Genomic DNA, 14,472 nt, shown 5'->3' on the forward strand with positions numbered 1-14,472 from the left:
GAATGGTCTGGATCAGGTTTCCAGAATGTGTAGGTATAAGATTCGCTGTATTTCGAGCAAGCACTCACTCTTTAGTGAAACTTATAACAAAGATTCGCTGGGTGGTCGTGGTTGTGCAGAATGCGCCCGAAGTCCACCCAAATAAAGTAAGCATTGCGGATATCTTTCTCTGCCACAATGGACCAGTTGCTCACACCTACCACCGTTATTCTACCCCACAACTGTGAAAGCGTGGACGAGCCTGCAGCTGTTGGATTTAATCCCCCAGCCAGGAACAAAAGAGCGTTACGGTGAGCTGAGAGGAGAGGTCAAAAACTTCAGCGCACCTAGGCAGTGCCAGCATAACCGTCTGGCTACTTTTTTTCCGTTCAACGCGTTCGTGTTAATAACGTGGGAATATAGGCAATGAACTAGCGGATTACCATGGACAATGTAAACCAACGACTGTTGAACAAGAAATTCACCGGAGACTATCTTCTTGATGTCTTCCCCAGAGACCTTTCCCTTGTAGGCCTCGTGCAGAATAACGAAAGCGGCGGCCACTTCTCCGTACTCCGGGTGCGGCATACCCACGACGCTCACTTCGGCCACGCCGGGACAGCTGCGCGATATCAGGTCCTCCAGCTCTGCCGGCACCACCTGGTTGTCCATGCACTTGATCATGTCCTTCAGTCGTTCCACGTAGTGAATCCGCCCGTTTTCATCGTAAAACCCCATGTCACCTGCGCCCAACAGCCCGTGAAAAGAGGTGCTCCTTGAAAATTTACAAAGTTTATAGTGCGTAACATTCTGTTCGCCGCTTCTGTCACATTGCTAGTCATTAAAGCTATGGTTGTATTGCCTCATTGAACTGCGTTGAGTAATCTTCAGTCTCCAAAATAAAACATGGGTAAAGGCGAGAACACGAGCGGTTCAATCGACTGCATGAAAACCTGTACTGCCATAACAAAATTACTATTTTAGAGTGTAAAGGAAGGTTTGAAATTAGTGAATACAATGCTGTGATTTTCACTTGTGCGCAAAATTAGAATGTTTTCACATGTGCGGTGAATGCAGGGGAAATATTAGCAAGTAAATTAAACGAGAGCTCTATAAAAGACTTGACAATAGGAGTAATTGGCCGTAAATAAAGCGGTGTTGGTTGCTGCTTAGCGATGACGCTTCCTGCAGTCTCCCTAATGGACGATACGAACCTGCCCCGAGATTGCAGCTCAGGGTCCGTCTATACAGGCGAAGAAGTCCCGGTCTCTGTGCGTGAGTGTGTCTGTCACCAGTGATAGGGGGCATTGTTTGGGCCCGAAAGGTAACGCTCAGGGTGGGCTCCGTATAACGGCTCTCGCCAAAGATAAGCATAAAGGGAGGGCAGTGACTTTAGCAATGTGGATAAGATTGTCAAAGTAGTTGAAGAGTTGTACAGAAATCCATGCAGTAGACAATGTAATCAGTACTTGATGAGAGGGGCAGAAGAGGAGACAAATGGGACATCCCGCCTTTAACTAGGAGTTAAAGAAAGCTTTATGCGCAATGAGAAAAAGGACAGCAGGCCGAAGCTTACTGCAGGGAAATTAGCAGTGAGATTATTTTACTGCTCGCTGCCTATAAAAAATTTACTAACGTATCGCTAATACAGCCAGCACAACCTTAGACTTCAATCAATAAAATGATCAGACAGGCTTTCGTAAAGGGCACTCGACAAGAGACCATATGCGCGTTACCAATCAGAGCATAGAGATGTGGGCGCGGCGGTGGCTTCATTTGTTGCACTCAACGGCGGGAACCGGTACGGCGAGGCTTTTCAAGCTGAAGAGCGAAGCGTACGAGCTGTTCGCCGACCTCCACATCTCTCTAGCGTGCGCTCATTGCTCACGCTCGTCAGAGCTAAGCCTTCCAAGCCCGCGATGATGTTCGCGACATGAGCCAGTTTATAGAGAAAACGCCCACTCTCGAACGAACACAACACAAAACAGCACAAGAACACGACGGGAGGGGATGCACAATAGAGCTATGTACAAGGCACGAGGTGCGCCTAGTGTATTCGAGCGTGCAAAAACGTTCGGGAAGTAGTCAGGGTCGGGGATCCGGATGAGGAAGCCAGCGTACAGTAAGGTTTGAGGCGGGCGGCTAAGGCTGAAGTGCGGTGGTGGAGCAATTGCCACAGGGTCGTTAGGCCGAGATCGGAGAAGCCTGGTGTAAAAGTATTCAGAGGCGAACGGTACGCTGCTCGCATGGAATGTGTCACGCTCTGAGGAGGCAGTGGAATGATCACTCCTTGCTGCGAAGGGTTTTGGACGCAAATCAGCTTGGCAAAATCGTTGCACACGTGCACTGCGGTGCGAGTGTCTAGAGTTAAATAGGCGGGACTTAGCGCCACCCAGGCGTAAAAACCAATAATAATAATAATAATAATAATAATAATAATAATAATAATAATAATAATAATTATTATAATAATAATAATAATAATAATAATAATAATAATAATAATAATAATAATAATAATAATAATAATTTTTATTTGCCCTTTCCAGTACAAATCCACAGAATCCAAAGCCACAGAAGGCTTGAGTAGCAGCACCCGGCAGCAGACAGCATATAAGTCATGCACCGAGCAGACAAGCCGCCAAAGAAAAAAAAAAGGTGAGAACAAAAATGGATTCGAAAAGACTGGATGAAGAATACATTTTAAAAAATTGATGAAAAAATCATGTAAAACATGGAATGAAAGCAGAATACTGGAAATAAAAACGTAATTGAACAAGACAAGCTTTATCTAACTTTCTGGAATTAGCAGAGAATATTTCTTTGGGTAACCGGTTAAGAACAGAAGGAACATAATGTTCTCGAAGACGCTCGCCATAACGGGTGCGCACTCTAGGGACGAGAAAACGATCGAGAGTTTGCAGATCTTTAACAGGAACATACGGTTTACAAAAATCGCTTGTCCAGATGTGCTTAAATACAACTCTTTCAGAAGAAAGACAAGAAAAGTCAGGCATATGTAAAAGTTCAAAAACGCTACTATCTTCATTTCGTGCCCTACCATATAATACTGATTTAAAGGTAGGTCTCAGTAAGCTGTTGACCTTCCTTCGTCAAAGGGCAGAGCAGAAATAAAAGCAGCAACAAAAAAACCGTAATATACGGTAGGCTGAGGCGCATACTATGTGCTTGCGTACATACATAGGGCAAAGGGTCTTACCAGAGTGCAGCAAACATGCTACTTTCCGATGCAGAGAACAGACAAATGACAAATGGGTATTCGAAGACATGTCGGAATCGAAGAACACACCTGAATATTTGACCGTTGACAAAGCCATGATTTTTCGGCATTTGCAAGGAGCACAGTTTGGTGTGTGCAAGCGAATTGACACATCATTAGGAATTTCCTTTAAATAATTGTGAAAAAATACTCATTGTGTTTTTAATTGTTAACATTAATTAATTTTTGCTGAACCATTTCACAACTAACTCGCTGTCATGTTGGATAAGAGATAATGCTGTCCTAGAGTCCTCATGTCTAACAACTGAGAGCGTATCATCAGCGTATTGAAAAACACGGCACAGTTTGCAGACAGAGCTGAAGTCACTGACATATAAATTAAACAAAATAGGTGCAAGTATAGATTATTGAGGAACACCGGATTTAATCTGCACCAGGCCAATTCTATATTTACCTAGTACAACGAGCTGTGAATGATTGGATGGATAGTTAACAAGAAGAGACGGAAAAGGACCCCTAAACCCATATTTGTGGAGTGTATCTGACAACACAACATGATTAACCGAGTCAAACGCCTTAGACGGGGGAGACCACGTGTGACTGTCGAAGTGCCTTTGCTTGGAATAGACTGGAGTGGGGCGTACAGTGCGACTGCGGGCGCTGGAGGCGCATTGGGTTCAAAGAGGAGCGGATGATTTAGCGCATACAAAAAGCCAGGAGTGGGAGACAACGCTGATGTTGCATAGGTGTCCGAGATCAGTGTAGGCGGATGAGGGTCAGGCAGCAAAGACGCTTAGGATTGTAATGTTCAGAAAGGAACGTGCAGATGCGTATGCATAAGCGTTCACAAGTGGTCGTTGCCGGAAGCAGCGCTGCGAAATCAGCGCCTGCAAGGAGCGAAAAACCTAAGCTGGCAAGGTGTCATGAGAGGTTGGGGCAGCAGGCGGAAGGAGGCCAATGTTTGCTTGAGATTGGTCGAGGTGTGCTGGTGGGCGCTTGGCCGCTCGGGGCAATCGATGAAACCTCACCTGCATGGGCTGTGGAGGAAGGAGGAGCAAAAGCGTCTATTCAGGGTTGGGATGGCAGCAGATCCCAGAAATAGAGGACTAGCTCTCGAAGCTGGTCGTACTGACTGTCGCCTAGTAACGCACCGTGAAGCCGGTCCAGGCTGTCATGTAGCAGGATCGCCTTTAAAGCGGGGTAGCGTTGGCCCCGCGTGATGCCTTAAAAGCGGAGAATGGCACCTTTGACGGCGTGGTAGTTGCGTGCCGCAGCTGGTGGAAGAGCAAGGCGGGAGAAGCGCCGGTTGATAGGGCGTTACAGATGAGGAAAGCCTGCACTGGCCGTCATCTAACGAAGCCAATGTAGATGAACGCCTAAGCCCCGTAGAACTGGCAGCTGAATAGGCTTCCTAGACTGCCGGAAGGACCACCAAGGGCTGGCGAGTTCCACAATTCAGATCCAGTACCATAGCGTGCTGTACGCGGCGGAAGGCTTGGCGGCGAAGTGGAGGAAATCGGAAGCAGGCTACGCTGTGCCGTTTGCGGGTGCTCGGGGCTGTCCGTGGTCACTAGAAATGTGGGCGTGGTTGCAGCCACGTTTACTCTACTGGACGAAGGACAACGGTACGGTGATACTTAGGCAGCTAAGGAGTGAAGCGTCCTAACGGTTCGCCTACCTCGAGAGCTCTCCAATGTTCGATGCTGGCACTCGCCAGAGCTAAGGGTTCCAAAGTAGCGCTCGCCAGCTTGGGAAGTGCAGAGTTGCGATGATGGTCGCTACAGAGAAATACTCACAGCCTTTATATATTATGAGAAAGCATTTGACTCAGTTGAAACCTGACCAGACATGCAGGCATTGCAAAATCAGGGTGCGGGAGACATGTAAAAATGCTGGATATCTTTAGGTGGTGCACAGCTACCACAGTCCTCCATAATGTCACCGACAAAATACCAATACAAAAATGGTTTAGACTGGGAGATACGATCTCGCTTACGTTATTTACCGCATGTTTACAGGAACTGTTCAAAGGGCATGATTGGGGAAGAGATGGGGATAAGCGTGAATAGAGAATACCTCATTAATCTACGATTTGCTGTTGATATTGTTTTGCTCACTTAGGAGTTAAGCTGCAGGTCATGGTCAATGAGTCCGTCTGGGAGGGCAGTACTGTGGGGCTAAAAACAATTTTGTCAAGTAGTTGTGACGGCAGACCAGGCAGCGAGGAGGACAGAGAGACAAGGGTTCAAGAAACTGTTTATTAGGCGGACATGCGCCCTCAGTGAATTGAATCACTATGCGACGGAGAAAACACCAAGAGTGCTCGGCAGTCGTCGAAGAGGATTACCGGCACTCTCGGTTGCCCTGAATTTAAAGCTGGCAATGAACTTACTCTATACGACGAGCAAACTACAGCAATACAGAACAACGCCGAATAGGCTCAACCCGTGTACGATCAGTCGAGATGAATCAGGTTATGTGCTGCATCACTCAGAAAGCTACAAAGCCGCGTGCCGGCAGCTCTGAAAATTGAACAAACATTATAAAGCTTTGCGTCAGTATGCAGAAAACTAAAATAATCTTCAACATTGTTGAAAGGGAACGGAAATTTACTATTGCAAGCGAGTGCAAGTACTGTAAGGAAATACACCTGCTTAGGTCAGCTATTGACCGCAGACCCGAATCACGCGTGGGAAATAACTAGAAGAACAAGAATCGGGTGGAGCGCAATTGGTAGGTTCTGTCTGATCATGACCAGCAGTTTACCAATAATATCCGTCAATAAAAAGTATATAAAAACTAACTTACGAGTACTCACCTATAGAGCACACACGTATATGCTAACGAAAGGCTTCAACTTAAGGACAAGTCTGCAAGCTAAGGAATGGAAAATGAAAGCTTTAACGTGTAGACACAGGAAAAGGGCTGTGTGGGGAATGATCAAAACACAGTTTTATGGTGTTCTAATCGATATCAAGAGAAATAAATGGCTTATGCAGAGCATTCAATGCGAAGCAGATTGCAAGGGAAGGAAAGCGTAACAGGGGGCGGCAAGAAGTTAGGTGGTGAATAAGACTAAAAAATTGGCGGCGATAGGGAGGCCGCAGATCGCAAGGAGAGGATTGATAGAAGGTATAGGGGAGGGGGCTTTCGTCCTTCAGTGGGCGTTGTCAGGCTGATGATGATAATGAGATGAGGGTGCAGTAACTCCGCTAGATGTCACAAAATGGTATATCTGGCACCCTGGTAGCCGAGACACAATAAAGGTGGCATCAGCTCAATCTATCTATTGCCCGAAATTTGGCCCACTAGCCGAATACAACTGTGCGGAATCTGTAGCGCCAGATGGACTTAACTGATATCTGGTTAATAATGACTATTACTCGGGGGAGCATTTATTTCATCAACATCTACGAACTTAAGGAACAGAAAATAATTCGGAACTTCGTCAAAACTGTCCAGCGTGAGTTCCACAAAGCTCAGTTTGCGTCGCCCGTAGCAAACACATTTAAACAACAGCGGTCTGTAGACGATAAACCGAAACCATGAAAAAAAAGAATAAATTCTCTTGGTAATGCTTCACTACAAAATTTTTTGACTTGAAGGTTTTACTTTTTAATTGTTCCTTTGTTCGGCTAAATTTTCTCGCTTTATATTTTCGTGTGCATATTAGCTTGATTCTAAAGCGAGTAATTTGGCTGCAAAAGGTGTAATGAACGCAATACGTGCTGCGCTCGGTTAAAAAAGCTCTTTTGTGCATCCCTCGGTTCATGTGTTGCAATAGAATTTTGTATTTAGGACAGGTGGTTTTGTATCTTTCTTTGTCATACAGCTGTGGCAAGCTTGGCGTTCATCTTATTTCATCCATGGATACATGTAAACTGTGGAACTCTTTGGAAGGCTCAGCGGTTGGCTTGAAACCTCAAGACTAAAATGAAAATCTGAAAAAACACTGACACAGAAGAGCAGGATAAGATGAAAAGATCAGATAAGACAAGGGTACCGAATCGGTACCGGTGGCCTTCATATAAAGCATCAACCCCGCAATCTGAAGGTGCTGAGCTCGATTCCCTGCGGCTAGGTAGCTACCGGTTTTCTAATAGGTGCAAGATTTTTCAAACCTGGTGCTCGGCTCTGAGAGAAATGCTGGGAAAAAGGGTCCTGCACCAAGCCGTTGTTTGTACGTACCGGTGATTTTTCTGCCGTCAAGCAACCGCAAATCCGCCTCGAGCGGTAAAATCCTTCTTACCAAAGCGTGCTCTTGTGGTAGAGCATCCGTCTAGCAATTGGTAGGTGCTGCTAAGTTCAATCCGCAGTGCCGTTGGGCCCCCACAGGTTTTTTATGATTACAAGTTTTCCCCGGCCTGGTGCTCGGCTCTTCTGGGGTCAGATGCTTGGAAAAAGGGTGCCGGACCAAACTATTGCGTTGACGGGCTAGTGAATCGTTCCGCCGTCAAGCAACCCTAAATCCGCCTCACGCGGTAAAAGCCCACTTTTGACCCCTTTTTTACCGAAACGTTGGCACTGTGTTAGAGCACTCGCCTCGCATTCTGGAGTATCTAAGTTCCATCCCCGGCCCTACCAATCCCAAAAAAAAGGTATAGCCCCACTAAGGAAGCTATGTATTCCGGTGTGTGGTGTTCAGAAAAATTTTTAACGACTTCACTTGGAAATTCAGTGAGCTTTATTGTACTGGCCATACGAGACCCTTGCATGGCACCGAAAAAAAAAATAAATGCAGTCAAGAAAGCCAACATGCACTACTAACGTCCTGGTTTGGCTGGAAATTAAACATGAAAAAAGGCCACCCAACAGCACTGATACATGCAATCTTATTTTTCTTTAAACTTTACGTAATGTACGTGGTCCGGCTAGGAAAAGCACTCATAAGGACCATTTATACCCAGAGAAAACACACAGCCTAATGATTTGATAAGGACACAGTAACAGCACCAATAGGCTGCTAGAACAAGGGGTTCCTTCTGCATGGAAAGTAGCTGTTTTACACTGGTTTCGGGACGCTAGCGCCGAATGCAACGCGAACGTACGTTCCGATCTCCACTGGTCTGCACTCTTGAAGTGTTCACTTAGTCGAAATGTCGACTTCGTTCCGCGGTAATCGCTTTTAGCCGAAAATGACCAAGTCCACATTGCGGCAGTTCACTCATCTTTCCTGCTATATAATCTCGCGCGAAACCGAGATTTCCACAGCGTGAATATAGAGAGCGCGAAAGTTTGTCCTATTAAAAAATTGTAGTAAGTACAGAGAGCTGCCTGCGTTTTATGTATAGACAGCAGGAACTACTCCGTAACAGAGGTGGTGGGAGACGACGGCGTTAGGGTTTCCTCTCTTCCGGCGCGTGAAAATGCGCCCAGTTTAAAGCGCGTTCAATTCGGTATAGCCACTGAGCGGGAACTAAGGCCGCAAGATATTAGAGGCAAGTTTATTGCACGAAGTTTTATTTAACAGATATAACGGCACTGTTTATGAGCCCACTCAAATACGAGTAGTGCAGGTTTGCTACCAGCTGGAAAACGAATAGTCTAGCTCAAAGCCTAATCAAATAAGAACCGAATACTGCCACCAATATCGGTGACAAATTCGTTTCAACAGCGCACTGCTAGAGCGTGTGTTGCAGTTGGACTTATAACATGGCGAGGGTGAAAACAGCCTCGATGTCAACTAGTGCACCGCCGCTTCTCCTGGTAAGTATGCGTCAGCGGCAGGTGCTGGCACAGGTTGCCCTCGCGTGGCGCCAAGTATAAGCATGTTCTTCTACTCACCCTTCTGCGTCTGTTATTCGCATGAATTGAGATTGAAAAATTAGTCGGTCTGCTACTGTGTTGCTGCCGGCGGCTAAAGAAAAAAACTGGCCACAAATGCGAGCAAACCGCATCACCAGCAGCCTAATAGAATGAATGTAGGCTCTTTCAGTTGCACTTTATTGCTTCGGACGAAGACAAGAGGCTTCTTTGAGTAGCAAGCATCAGCCGAAAACGCTTTGTACTGTACGCCGCGTCTTCTGTGTGCTCTGAACCTTTAATTGGCGTTAATTAGTGGAGAACGGACAACCCCAGTGCTCTTGCTGGACCATGGGTGAAAGGTACTTGTAAAAAGCTATCATGCACTATGCGTACTTACACCCCCCCACCTCCTCTCCTTGGGGCCAAAAGAAGCCAACTTCGCCGTAGAAAGGATGGCCACAAAGAGGTCGATGAGTCAGCATGAGGCGCGTTGGACATTCTGAGGATATGCAGTGCTCCTGCACAGTAATTGCCTATGTTGAAAGGTTGTTCGGTGACAGGCAGCTATACACGGGGGCACCTGGTTGCCGCACAAGGCCGGCAGCCTTTGCCAGCAGCTCGTCAGAAGTCCAGGGCAATGGCCTTTGTGTATGCAAACCGAACAGCGTCCCTCGACCGGTCACTGTGCCTTCCCGAAACCGCCGGCAACAGCGTGGCGCAACAAAGAATCCACTACCCAAGGGAGATTGCATGACAGTGACCCTTCCCGCAACGTCCAAAGCGTGAGAACCACACGAGGGGTCCTAAATGAAGGTGTTCTAAGAAGGCACCTGATTGACCCGTGAAGAAAGAGACTCTACGGCCCGCGTAAATTTTCTTTTCTTTCTTGAGAAATGTTTTCGCGAGCACAAGTAGTAGGGTGGGGCGTGCGATTCAATGGCTTTTGTGGAGACCACTCTGTGCAAAGCATTTTGCAAATAAGTTGTTAACTTTTTGTATTTTGTGTTTTGGGGAACAGTTATTAATACTGTAAAATTTGAAGGGGTCAGTCCGCAGCAAAGGAACCAGTCCGGTTGACGCTTGCTGCCATTGGAACCTCCTAAATCTGAGAGGTAATCCCAAGAGCTTAGAACTGAGCCCGGGAGCTCAATCCATGATTCTGGGCTAGATTCAGATGCTCTGCATATCTGGCTGTGCCGAGGAAGGAAGATTTCTCTGTTAGCCAGTTCCATCTTATTTGTCCCTCAGTTTAATGTGCTGTGCAAGTTGTAACTCCCTTGTATATAATCTTCAGTTCATTTTCTCCTGTTTCTCGCTGTTGCAAGTCATCATTACACCGTCACCGACGGGGCACCTTAGTGCAAGAAGCATTGAAGTCTGCAAACCGTCTCTGACGGCGCAGCCCTGGTGCAAGGAAACTCTGCTGCATAACTCTACTGGCGCAGTCGGCATGGACCCTTCGACTATCGGAAGAACGCACAGGAGGAAGTAAGGTATTAAAAAGGTGACATTCCGGCATCAGCAAGAGAGGCATCGGCGGTCTGGAAGAACCAGGTGCAGGCGCATGGAAGTGGCAGCTGCCGAGGAGACTAGAGTAGCAGTGACGGCGGCATGGACCATGCCAGTGGACCTGCGACTCGAAGCTGCAGCCCCTCAGCAAAAATAGCGCATCGAGGAGGGAACTCGGCAGCCTCCGGCGGGACAAGACAAAGCTATGTCAACGTGCACAGGACCAGCGGCGCGTGACGGCTCATCAAAGCATGCGGTGAAGTTGCCGGCGGACACCGGCACGGAGGAGCAGGCTATGCGGATCAACGTATCGAAAATCTGAGTTCCTTCTGTCTCAGTGTACACGCCTCTATACATGTGTTCGAGCCGTTAGGACAGTTAAGGGGTACAAAATGCAGCATAGAGAATTATCTACGCCGATCAGTACTCGATGTGGGGTACGTTTTGGAAGCAAAGCGGGCGCGGTTGAGTGAGCTGAAGGCTGATCTGCAGAGGCTAAATGGAGGAAGGGAATTGGACCACTTATTGGAGAGTGTGCTGAAGCTAGCTGAGGCGAACAGTGGAGTAGGCCTGGGATGCAAAAGCACCCGACATAAAGCCAGCGGTTACGCCACCTGTTGTAGAGAATAAAGGCTTATTTGGGTCAAGCACAGATGAAGAAATTGGCAGTAAGAAACCAGCCGATATGCGCGAGTGACTGTTCGTTAGAAACAGCTACAGTAAGCCAAGGGGAATAGTACTCCGAAAGTGACCCAAAAATATACGTCTTGCCGCTCCACGAAAGGCTAACAGTGAAAACGAGCAACACAAATCTGACGACCTGAGGGCAATAGACGCCAAGTTGTCTGTAAACAGGCTGGACAGCGGTAAATTTTCTGCACGCTCGATGACACGTTTTGGCCTCTGGCACGTCAAAAGAGCAAAAGAAGAGCTGCCAGGAAGCCGTGAAAAGTGAGCCATGTGCAGTTAGCTACGAATGACTATTTCAGCAACGGCAGGTTGCGAGGAAAACTGCAGAGGCTGTAAAAAGGGTTTGTTATTTCCTGACTTCCACATTACAAAGCGGCACTGGAGTATGACACGATACAAAAAGAGAAGGATAAATACACCGAGAAGACCACGTCTGTTAAGCAGCATACAGAAATATAAATGTACGCGCATCACGCATTACGTTCGTTGTAGGAAAAATGAACAAAAAGGACATAGGTTCATAAGCGGAATTACTGTACACTCGTACGCAGAAGGACAACGGGGAGGAGGAAATAAGTAAACGGAGCGTAACACTTTGTGACGAAATGGCGATAGCCACAAAACTACTACACTAATATCTAGGGTTATTTTTCGAAATAAATATTAGAGAGGGCAATGTTTTCGTGGCTGCACAGCTGTTTCAGTAGTGTAGGTAACGTAAATTGCAAGATTTGTGGGACATAATTTGTGCAGCATCCCTTAACACTCTAAGGCTTTGCTCTGCGAATGTACTACACTTTTTTGTGTTTTGCTCTGACTCAGCAATTGTTATCAATGTGTCAATGTTTTTAATTATTGCAAGGTTTTATTTATTACGCATCCTATAGCTGTATGTGGACATTATTTGTATATGATGGTGTTTTTGGAAAATACGCGCAGTGTGGAACAAATATGGCACTTCACACGCGCCGTGTACAATTCTTTTCTGTAAGGTAATGTGTTTATTATTATTTTCAGAATTGTTTCCCATAGGGAGCATCCGCAGCTAACTTCTGAAGTGAATAATATGTAGGGCTTCCTATTAACGAACGTAGGAAGACTCAACGGTTGCGGGTGCTCCTACTGTTTTTTAGCTTTTAACTTTGCGGCGTGGTAATGTGGCCTTCTGACGTTATCGCCCTCTCGCCCAATCAACAGTTTTTTTTTTACTAACGTAGGACGCGACACCATAAGATATGAGGTTCGATGCTGCCGTCTTAATCCTGCATTCCGATTCTAGCGACCGCTTTATAAACGGCCGTTCCGGTGGGTGCATTGTCATGGGAAGCACGCGGAGGATGGCTACCGGACAAGTAGAAAGGTGCCACATGAGAGGAATGGGTGGTTACCATGGAAGCAGGAGGGTATCAGGAGAGCGGAGGTATCCCCAACCAGACGGTGGTTCCCTAGGAAACAGGAGCGTATGGCGACAGTGTAAGAAGTACTTAATTTGCGATGAGCACTAAACCGTGAATATCTTGTGCTGAAAAAGTGTGCATGCTTAGTGTGAGACTCTGTCCGGTTTCATTGATCAGTTTAATATCATTTGCCACCTAAACCGCAATGTGTCATAGTTTGCGCACCAGCCTCCTCATTCATCCCCCTGCGCACTGGCGACATTATTGAGCGAAGTGACTTACCCGAAAAGCACCAACCTGCAGGGTCCACCACTTCGGCCGTGGCTTTGGCCCTCTTATAGTAGCCGCGCATGATGGCTGGAGTGCGGAACACCAGCTCCCCGTTTTCTTTGGGTCCCACCTGCTCCCGACTGTCCAGAGTGAGGAACTGCGTAGCGATCATGTGAACACTCTTAGACGTTGCGCGCGCGCAGGCAGCATTGAAAGTAAAATCTTCTACAGGTTAATCAAGCCAGTCACACCATGCCACTTGCCTAGCTGTACACAGACTTTTGAAGTTCCATAGAGTAAACTGCTGGGCTAGTTGGTTCATAATGCACAGATGGCGGAAGCAGACGCAGGACGCGAAAACGGAGGCACACACATAGCACCGCTGTGTTCGGTGTGTGCGTCCTTGTTCTTTTCTTGCGTCAGTTTTGCTGGTTCTACCATCAGAGACTAAGTCGATTATTGCTAAGTCTCCACGCTCTGCACCCCTGCATTCCTCTCTCCTGAGCTTGCGTATTCCTATATCAATGTTTTGCTGGACAACCAGTCAGTCCTCATTATCAGCCATCCTGCCTAGACAAGAATTTCATATTTACGCTCCCACTCTAACACCCCTCCCACATAATAACCTCCTTGCATACAGCGGGCCCTTCTCCTCGGACTGAAGGCCCTCCAACGATGAACATTTTGCCCACACGGTGGCAAATTCTCCGGAAATTTTGACCATCTGGGGTTCTTTAACATGCACTGACATCGCACAGGCCCGTGTACTGCGCGATGTCAGTGCATGTTAAAAGACCCCAGGCGGTCGAAATTTTCGGACCCCTTCACTACGGCGTTCCTCATAGCCTGAGTCACTTTGGCGCGTTAAACCCCCATAAACTATAAACAATAAACCTTTTGTCAAAACATTGCCAAACAGCGCTCTGAGGCTTTCTCCTCCTTTGTTCATTTTGTGTGTGTCAGGAAACCACCTGCCTGATGAATTCGTCAAACATAAGTTCTTTAAAAACCAGCAGCACAATGATCGAAATGAGTTATGCTCCGTTCAATAAACCACTCTGTATCCGCACCCTGGTCACTCACCCTGTGAATTAATGGTATGGTATGATATGTGTGGGCCTTTCAATCACTTTCTATACCTTCCATGAATCTGTGGCCATCTCTAGTAGGTTAAGTATCAAATTCCTCATTATTACCATTTTATAGGCAGCAGTTTTTTTAGTGCGCTAGCGCCTATAGGGGCCATTCTCCGCGTTTGGGCGTGTGTGTATGTCTGTCAGTTCGTCTGCAGCCGCTTTTGTGGGAGGCTGCTCACCTGCCCACCTTCTCAGGCAGCAGGTCATTTAATCCTGAGAGGCTATTCAGGAAGAGGAATAACTCTCGCAACCAAACCCAAGCAACCGAAGTTCCACCGATGGCAACACCTTGCATGACACCTTCCTTCTGCGACTGCGCCACTCTTCACCAGCCCACCGAGTGGCTTACGTGCTAAGAAGTAGCCGGCGGTAACGAGTCAAGAAACTATGGCGCTAATTAGGCGGCACTGCCCCTAAGTGCGCTGTGGTAAGCGGAATGAGCAGCAGCGGTTAGGAGGAGAACGGTGCTACAATGATGCTTGCACACTAGCTAGACAAAGTGAGA

General features: G+C 47.0%; 1 protein-coding gene across 2 annotated transcripts in view; it reads right to left on the reverse strand.

Moving 5' to 3' along the window:
• The window catches only part of LOC144097582 (putative 4-coumarate--CoA ligase 2), a 365,926-nt gene that overhangs the window by 57,775 nt on the left and 293,679 nt on the right, over window positions 1-14,472 (reverse strand). For both annotated transcript variants that reach the window (XM_077630250.1, XM_077630251.1), the window contains 2 exons: window positions 12,844-12,988; window positions 465-722 (listed from right to left, as the gene is read on the reverse strand). In XM_077630250.1, coding sequence (XP_077486376.1) covers window positions 465-722; window positions 12,844-12,988 — 403 coding nt within the window. The remainder of the gene's footprint in view (window positions 1-464; window positions 723-12,843; window positions 12,989-14,472) is intronic.

The sequence above is a fragment of the Amblyomma americanum genome, chromosome 7 (assembly GCF_052857255.1).
Source record: "Amblyomma americanum isolate KBUSLIRL-KWMA chromosome 7, ASM5285725v1, whole genome shotgun sequence".
Classification (NCBI taxonomy): Eukaryota; Metazoa; Arthropoda; class Arachnida; order Ixodida; family Ixodidae; genus Amblyomma; species Amblyomma americanum.